At 36.6% G+C, this 8325-nt stretch overlaps 2 protein-coding genes across 2 annotated transcripts; both read left to right on the forward strand.

The window, feature by feature from the left end:
• The first annotated feature begins 1279 nt into the window (after positions 1-1279).
• Positions 1280-2883, forward strand: LOC143462341 (uncharacterized). Its single transcript, XM_076960472.1, has 2 exons — positions 1280-1698; positions 2161-2883. The coding sequence occupies exons 1-2, from the start codon at positions 1454-1456 to the stop codon at positions 2273-2275; spliced, it is 360 nt and encodes a 119-aa protein (XP_076816587.1). The 5' UTR covers positions 1280-1453; the 3' UTR covers positions 2276-2883.
• Positions 2884-6345: 3462 nt separating this feature from the next.
• LOC143461268 (uncharacterized) lies at positions 6346-7778 on the forward strand. The gene is made up of 2 exons (XM_076959125.1): positions 6346-6887; positions 7052-7778. Exons 1-2 carry the CDS (start codon positions 6842-6844, stop codon positions 7513-7515), a joined length of 510 nt encoding a protein of 169 aa, XP_076815240.1. The 5' UTR covers positions 6346-6841; the 3' UTR covers positions 7516-7778.
• The last annotated feature ends 547 nt before the right edge of the window (positions 7779-8325 follow it).

Consider the following 8325-nt stretch of genomic DNA (forward strand, 5'->3'; position numbering starts at 1 on the left):
AAACTTTTAATCTCACGTTAACCCTTGCACTTAGTGAAACATATTGCTAGTAGTTAGCTCCTTTTTGTGTCATCCGCTCGTCTCTCATTTTCTTGGCACAAAAGCGCTGTAAACACGTGAGGCAATCGACGGAGAAAAAGAATTCCTTAGTTTTTCCACTGTTATTGGACTTTTTGCGTTATATTAGTAACAATGACAATGAAAATGTTCGATTTTTGATTTGCAAGATATATCTTATGCATAGCTCGTTCTATTTTGTTCAAAATATAGAATACTTGATATGCTATATGACAAAGTTAGACCTTTGCGACCTCGGCATCAGAAGCAGATTTATTGACGCTATCTATAGAAAGGCAATTAATTATTCATTTCAAGTTCCTCTCTGCCGGTATGTCATTTTTTCAATTGTATAGCAGTGACGTTGTATACTTATAAAGACATTATTTAAAGTTCACACAGTGTCATTGCTTCATATAGAGCTTGTAGCTGATGTTTAACAAGGTTCCCATGTCTGAATATCATTCAAATGAAACCCTAATACAGGTTAAAAACGAAGTTAATATCGATTTTGAATATTATGATCGCAAATCTTTTTCCCTGGAGGCGTAAAAATATGCTATAGTAATAAATGTTCGTCGTGTTGAAAGCACATTTATGTCAAGAAAAGAATTTTTCTTTCTATTTACGTCCTAATGGATGAGTATACAGTAGTATAGGGTATTGATAATTGGAATAAATCAAGTTTAATTTTGTTAATCCTAGCAACAGAATGTCGCCAAAGTTGAGTTTCTCGCCAATTATTGTAACCAATCTTGATCGTTGTCGTCGTCAAAGAAGAGATTATAAATATGATTTGGAGGGATTTTCCTTTTGCCGCCGTTGACAATCTGTAGTTATGATTGAAGCAACTGAAGCAAAGGTGAAGAAAGGTCATGGCCGTTAGAAAAAATAACCCTGAGCGACATAAAAGGATTTCGTGATAATCTTTGTCAGAGCAGTTTTCTAAAGCTTCGTACACGATAAGGTCGTTACTATATAACTCAGCATCTGCTTTGCTAGACATTAACTTAAGCAGTTATAGGTATAGTAGAAAAAGCGTTTATCGTTTAACATATACGCAATGAACTATGGAATTGCACATTCTTAAATGTGTAGATTAAGACTTTATGTATTTATAAGTTTAAAAACTGTGACTTTTAAGTTTAAATCTGAGATAATTATTTATTTAAAAGGCAATACAATTAAGCAGTTTCCCATCGTGTACTTATTTCTTAGCATAAAGAGAAACTAAGTAAATAGTGATGGTTTTAAAAGACAGACATTTAAGGTATCTAAATGTATGCGTTACTTCAACGATATTTCTTGTATAAGAAGATAACTTTATACCTGAAAATCAAAGCGTTACTTTACGTTTCCATCGCATCAGAGCAGCATCCAGGAAGTTGCTAAGGACATGGAGGAACATAATCTTGTTTACTATACTCTGTACCACTTAACCTTTGAGACCAAAATGAAGATATTTGCTTTCATGTTTTGCGTCGTCATCATACCGTCTGTTGTAGTGTTTTTGGTATGCTTTTTGAAAGATCGTAAAAAACGCCGAATATTGAAACAAAATTCATCTTCACCTCCATGCATAAAGGCAGGAAGAAGACGTGATGATGAGGGAATTGTCACAGATGACAAGAGGCAGGAGAGGTAAGTTTGTCTCGTTGTCTTATCTTTATTTGTATATATGCCATAAAGCAAAAATACCAAGGCAATTGAACAAGATACATTTCAATTGTTTGCTGTCCATTCTGATCGATATAAGCCTATAGGAATTGACTTTACTCAACTGATCTTACTTCTTTGAAAAACTACAGTTAAGTAGATCCAAAGCCATGTTTTATACTTTGATGTATAGCAATCGGAAGACATTAGTCGTTTTTTCCTTTTCCGCTCTATATGAGGCTTTTGTGTTTTAAATTGGAATTGATTTTGAAGATATAAAACCATATGTAATAGCTTGTTTTATGCTATACACTTTAGAACGTCATTGGATGTAGCAAAAATGCTAGTTGCATGTGCCTTGTAACATGGCGGCGATATTTCATACGAAACGTTAAACAGTCTATACCACAAGTTTCAACAATTTTTACACTGTACATTCCTTTACAGGACAACTTCTGAAAGAAATATCAACCTCAATAACGAAGCAACGCCCCGCGTTGTAGCAAACAGTGATCAACTGTTTTCCAACCCAGAAAAAATTTTTCACACTGCAGAAAATTGAAGGCCGCATAGCGAAAACAACTACAGGTCCCGTGCAATCAATCAGACTGATAATGAACCATGTTGACAGATACCTTGAATACTGTCTGTGTCGACGTCGTTAAGCACACAAAGCTTCTCGCATGCAAGCTAATTAACGCCGACGTATAAATTGGAAAACGGATTATATCTTCAGTTAAAGTAGTTTGTTGTCCCCAATTATGGTTGCAGTGTGACCATTATTCACATTGAGAAAGCTTCAGGTAACAGACGTCACACGTGACAGTTTACATGGAGTTTTAAGACAGTTGAATGATATTAAAAGTAGGCCATATAGCTCACACTTTTTGCCAAGCGTTTTTTTGAATTGGCAATGCTACAGGACATTAACGTTTTTATAAACAAAACTTTGAAACGGTTAAAATCGCTTTAGATATTTGACACATTTGGTATAATGACCTCAGACCATAAGACTATGAATTGGTTTTGCGATACTATACCTTTTGAGAATATATCTCGCGTTTCTAGAATGTCATTGCAAGGTTGATAATATTCGTACATTAGAGAATATTTGCGATTCTATTTTCTTGTTGGTTCCGGCCGATCGAATATGCTTTGTATTTCTGCATCTTTTACCACTTGATAGTTAACTATGTAATCGCTGATGCAGTAGGTTTGTTACTGATTGCAGTATTCCTGAACTAAACTAACTATGACTAAACTATAGTCCTTATCAATGAATCAGGTTCTATAATGCCAAACGAGCTCAGTGGCGACGCCAGGTGGGACAGGGGCGGGGAGGTAAAATCCTCAGCCATCTCAAAGTTCTCAATTTCCATTTGTTCGGATTAACGACGCAAATAATGTTTCCCGCTATATGTTTGTGCTGTACAGCAGAGTGCAGCAAATCTACAGTATGTCATGAATGGCAAAAAATTACCAATTTCAAAACTTTTTGCCAGTTTGAGGTCTAATTGTTGCGTCACAATTTAACAGTAAACTGAGAGGATAACTCCAACGCAATGACATATGATATAGTAGATTATCGCTTTATAAAGCTATTACCACTTTTAGTAATTAGCAGAAGCATTATATCTGGTGGGAAAATTTCTTGATATTTTAACAAGTGGTGCCTTGCGCTGTTCTAAGCTGTTTTTTGTGGGTGAATCACGACTAACTTTGATGTCGACGGCAATGTTACTACAGAGATGAGCAGTACCGCGGTACATTTCCAGAAACGATGTCGACACCGTCTGGACGTTTGGAAAAAATACTGAATCCCTGTAGCGAATTCCTTTTCAAGAAATTTTATTCGGTCCCGGTACTTTTCAAGCGATTATTTCAAGGTTATGAGAAATTTGTTTTTTAAAAGTTTATTTTAATTAAAGCATTAACGTAAATTTTTAGCATTTGCTGATCTTTTCAATCTACAAGTGTCTATACGAAAGCTGCAAAGAGTGAAGGCACATATGTTTTGACCTTTAATAATTTATATAGCTTGGCCTGAACTGGGACAGAAATTGAACTGCAGCAGGATCTGTCATACAAAAAGTACTGGTAAAATGTATCCAGCAGCTACTTTTTTAGAACAGTAGCGAATATGGCTTGCATTGGTTACATTATACGTACATTTTTACCAAATACCGGTACCCTTATACTGTCGGTATTTTGAAAGTACCGATTGTCCACGTTTTTGTTACTATATATAAAAAAATTATACCCAACTTCATTCTAATCCGAATCCGAATTTTTCTCCAAAACCATTACGGTTTGAAATTCTTATATAGTAGGGAAATTTTGCGGCACTATAACCAAAAATTGTTTCTGAAATACATGCAGTCATGCACGGTGCAAACAGTATCAGAACAAATTAGCACGTTAATTTACAGTGACTACACAAAACATTTCCTAGTAACTGAGAAAACGAAACCAGCAACTACAATGGTTAATACGATTTTGATTTGGCGTGTCTGAGAATTACACAAGCAAATGAAATAGATCGGCAAGTTTACGAATCCATTTCTAGAAAAGTTTTGAGTCGATGTTCAAACAATCGAATCGTCAGGTGGGCTCTTATAAATGCATTTACAGACTCCAACCGCACAAAATATTAGTGGAAGGTAAGCGACCACGACGTTGCCGAGGACTTGCATAGATGTCCTATTTTCCGCTGTTCCTTTGACCCATATAGCAGCACCTGCTATCATGCAACCCAGTGCTACCATCCACAAGAGCATTAAGCACACCCATGCCCTTCGAGTCGTTTTATCTGTAATTGTAATCGGAAAATTAATCACTGAGCTGCTTACGAAATTGATGCTGAATTTGATTAAAGCTACATGCAAACTTATAGCTGGCATACCAACAGCCGTGGTGTAGGAAATTGCCTACACTGTTTTGACTAACCAAACGCTTATTATAGTATATTACTTTTGTTAAGATTTTCCTTGTGGGTATTGAGTATTCTCATCTGTCTGGCTTGATTCTTTTGCGTTAATGCAATATTGTATTTACCACATAACCAAGAAAGAACAAGACACCTTCTGCATATAACGAAAAACTCTGAGCTAGCCCTAACACCTCGGCAAAAAATATTATGAATTATATAATTTGTTAAGATTAAAACCCAAATTTTACCTTCGTTGCCACTTTGCACGCGAACGTTCATGCTAAGCTGTTATCACATGAAATACTTCTTACAACACCTTTAGATCGTCCATCTGTATTGGAAGTCTGGAAGCGAAATCGGAGTGATTCCATATGTTTAAATAACCAGTATAAATAGGCATTTCATGTTTGTGGGTTTGCTACCATCGTATATTGAATATACGTTGGTGTAAAGGAAGCTTGCTATAAATGAGCCATTTCCCGTCTGTCGTATTTAATTTATTGTGTATAACGCATGAAGCGATCCGACATCTATTTCAGCTCACTGCTTATTTGCTGCACCTTGTCAGGCGGTTACGACGACGAAAATTTTACCTGCAACTGGATAAATACGCATCTGAACTTTTTATACAGAAAATTGAAAGAGAAATGTGACCTCTGGTGTCTCAGGTACCAAATCAACATATGCAGACAATTCAATGCACTGCAAAGTATTGCTTGAATACTTAATTATTAAATAGTAACGCATTGTGCCGCAGCTATAACTGCTAGTTATCAGCGGTCGTAACTAATGGCAATCGACACGTAATTCAAAAAACTTGTATCGATTTGCGAGATCTTGTGGCTACTATAAAAACAGTTGTGAAGCAATCATCTTGTAACATTTCCATTACCTGATGGTAGCGCTTGCTGTTATGATGGCTTTATACATAGAAAAGGGCGTAAACGATTATAACATTTGACCGGTATAGGCAGAGCTGGGCAGTTGCTATTTTTAAACAAAGCTCTCGCTCGTCCGTGAAAAAGAGATCGTCCATCAGTGCTTTGGCTCTTCCGTAAACAAAAGGCTCGCTCGTTTGGCCGCTCTTTTTAGCAATTGAAAATACTTTTACTCCCGCGCATTTTCGAAAACCGATCGCATTGATATGTTACAAATTTGTAAAGTAAAACTTGTGTCTAACTGTAACTTAGTAATTGCTTATCATTATTTGTAAATGTTAGGAATTTTTATGGAATTCGATGTTGAAGAATTTCTTTTTTCCAACAATATGGGCACAAGTCGTGCGTTTACAGCGTTGTTTGTGCAAATAAAGAGCGACGCGCTCCAGAACGCTCAAAAGGAGCAAGGTCAAGTTTGAGCGCACTCATGCCCAGCTCTGGTTATAGGGATGTGCCTAATATAAACCCGAAGGCTCGGCCCAAATTACACCATTTTAAGTGTTTATCCGAACCCGAGCTTACTCGAACGTTAGGCACAAGAGTGGTATTCGAAAACAATGGAGATGTCGTCCGACTGCATTGGCTGACTACAACAATGGTTGTTTACAATACGTCAGTATACTATGCGGGTTTGTAATGTTTAGGAGAAATTTATTGAACAACAATTTAGATAGGAAAAATGGTAGCGGTGTAATATTGATCTTAAATCTGAGATTTCTATCTTGCTTCGAACGTCATGTGTTTACCTCTTTCTTACAATTTCTGTAAGTGTAAAACATCATAATCGTGCTTACCTTTATAACACAGTAACCGCAATTAACCGTGAGGATAACCATAAAGAAAAAACTATTAGACTGTATTACAATCAATGTAAACAATAAAGGAATTCATGGGGATTCCCATAAAGAACAACTGTACATATATATATATATACTCTATTGTTTTTTGTATCAAGAAACCGCCATGAAAGCCTACGTTTCATGCACTGAGATAGGAATAGTGGAAGATTTTTCGACATGCACCAACAATCTCAAACAATTTGAGTTCGATTGTCAGCAAAGACGGTGTCTGTGGCCGTGACGTTAATAAATCATGCGTGTAGCGTTGGACAGAATTCACTGCTTAGCACTGCAACACTCTGGACGATTTGTAAACGTTATTGGCTGTGACATCCAGATTACATTCGCGTAGCGCGCGCTGAAGCTTGAGCATAATGTTTTAACTATTCAAGTTATTTAATGCAAGTTATTGCTCAAGAACGATGGATTTTGGTAATAACAGAAATATTTTACGAAGGCGGTCTGCAGGTAACGGCTTCATTATTAGAAAAGCAATAATTGCTTAATGAAAAATTTTTAAGTGTAAACAACTTAGGTAGATAACTTCATTATATAGTTGATTTGAGTAAAGCCATGTGGTATATTTTATTTAGACATAAAACATATCTTGAATGTTGACGTTATTGATGCAGATTTGCAAAACAGGGCGCTATCAAGTCTTGCTTTTTGTGGATGCTCATTCTTAGTGGTGGGGGTTCTGACCATTGCTATATTTCATAGTTACAACCGAATTCCTCAACCATATCTAAGCGGCATTTTGCTGGGAATAGGCGGAATATTTCTCTTATGCTACGCTATCCTTTACTGCAAGTACAAATACGAAAATAGGAACAACAGAAATTCGTTTGAATCTGTTACAACGCCGTCAAGCGGTGACTTACCTGGCCCAACAAGAAATGGGTCTTTGCCACAGTCACCGATGAGAAGGCACTTGGTCTTCACGTTTCGTGCGAGACAAGAACGCAGATCAACTACCGACCAAGTGATGTACACAGATGAACCCCCAACATATGCCTCTCTGGAGAATGTTCAGCGGAAAAATAAAAGTGCAGCATCGTTGGGAAATCCCCCAAAGTATGATGATGCTTGCATGTGACTGAAATAAAGACCAAACAAAACTTTGCTTGTAATAAGTATCTTAAAACTGTAACTGTAAAGAAGTTCTACGAAAAAGGTAGAACATACACAAATCTATAACGCTGTTCGGAAAACCATCAATCCTGCAATCTCGAATTTTTGCAACGTCTATGACTGGGAGAACAATTGTCATCTAAATATTGTCATTCGAGAAAATGTCACGGAGAAAAACGTATTTCTGTAAATGGAGCGGGTGCCCAAATACACAGTCCTTCAAGGCCAGCGGAGCGTATATGTATTGACTTCAGCGAAGCCGAAAAATTTTAGCATGATTGTAGCCTATCATAGCATGTTTAAAAGGTTTCAAAGAAAACTTTGAGCAAAAAGCCTTTATTTGTTTATGCTTAAGCGTTTCCATGATCACGTCAAAATGGTGTCAAATGAAGTAGGTTGGAACTTCAAAAAATTCAAAGCACCTGTAGAGAAAAAATTTTAAATCAAGTTTTCTCATAAAGCGAGCAACTATTTTATGCACTACCGAACAGCAATTTTAACAAAGCTTACGATAGCGCTTTTCCCCTTTTCCAAATTAAAACTTTTGTTTCTTCTAACGCGTAGACTTGCTATAAACTCGTTGCGATCAGCATGTATAGGCTACTGGTAAGAGTTAATTGACTTGATCTTAAACAATGAACAACAGCCATGAAATGGAATCACAAAACGCCTTACGAATCAGAATAGCAGTCATAACTCATTAATGTGTGAATAGAACCCTATAAGCATGCAGTTAAATTAATAAAGGAATCAACGTAACTTAAAGCAGTTTTGT

Source organism: Clavelina lepadiformis, chromosome 1 (assembly GCF_947623445.1).
Source record: "Clavelina lepadiformis chromosome 1, kaClaLepa1.1, whole genome shotgun sequence".
Lineage (NCBI taxonomy): Eukaryota > Metazoa > Chordata > Ascidiacea > Aplousobranchia > Clavelinidae > Clavelina > Clavelina lepadiformis.

Coding starts and splice junctions, on each gene's coding strand:
- LOC143462341 (XM_076960472.1), top strand. CDS start 1,454: ATGGAGGAACATAATCTTGTTTACTATACTCTGTACCACTTAACCTTT. Junction 1,699..2,160: donor GATGACAAGAGGCAGGAGAG/GTAAGTTTGTCT, acceptor ATTCCTTTACAG/GACAACTTCTGAAAGAAATA.
- LOC143461268 (XM_076959125.1), top strand. CDS start 6,842: ATGGATTTTGGTAATAACAGAAATATTTTACGAAGGCGGTCTGCAG. Junction 6,888..7,051: donor TTTACGAAGGCGGTCTGCAG/GTAACGGCTTCA, acceptor TTATTGATGCAG/ATTTGCAAAACAGGGCGCTA.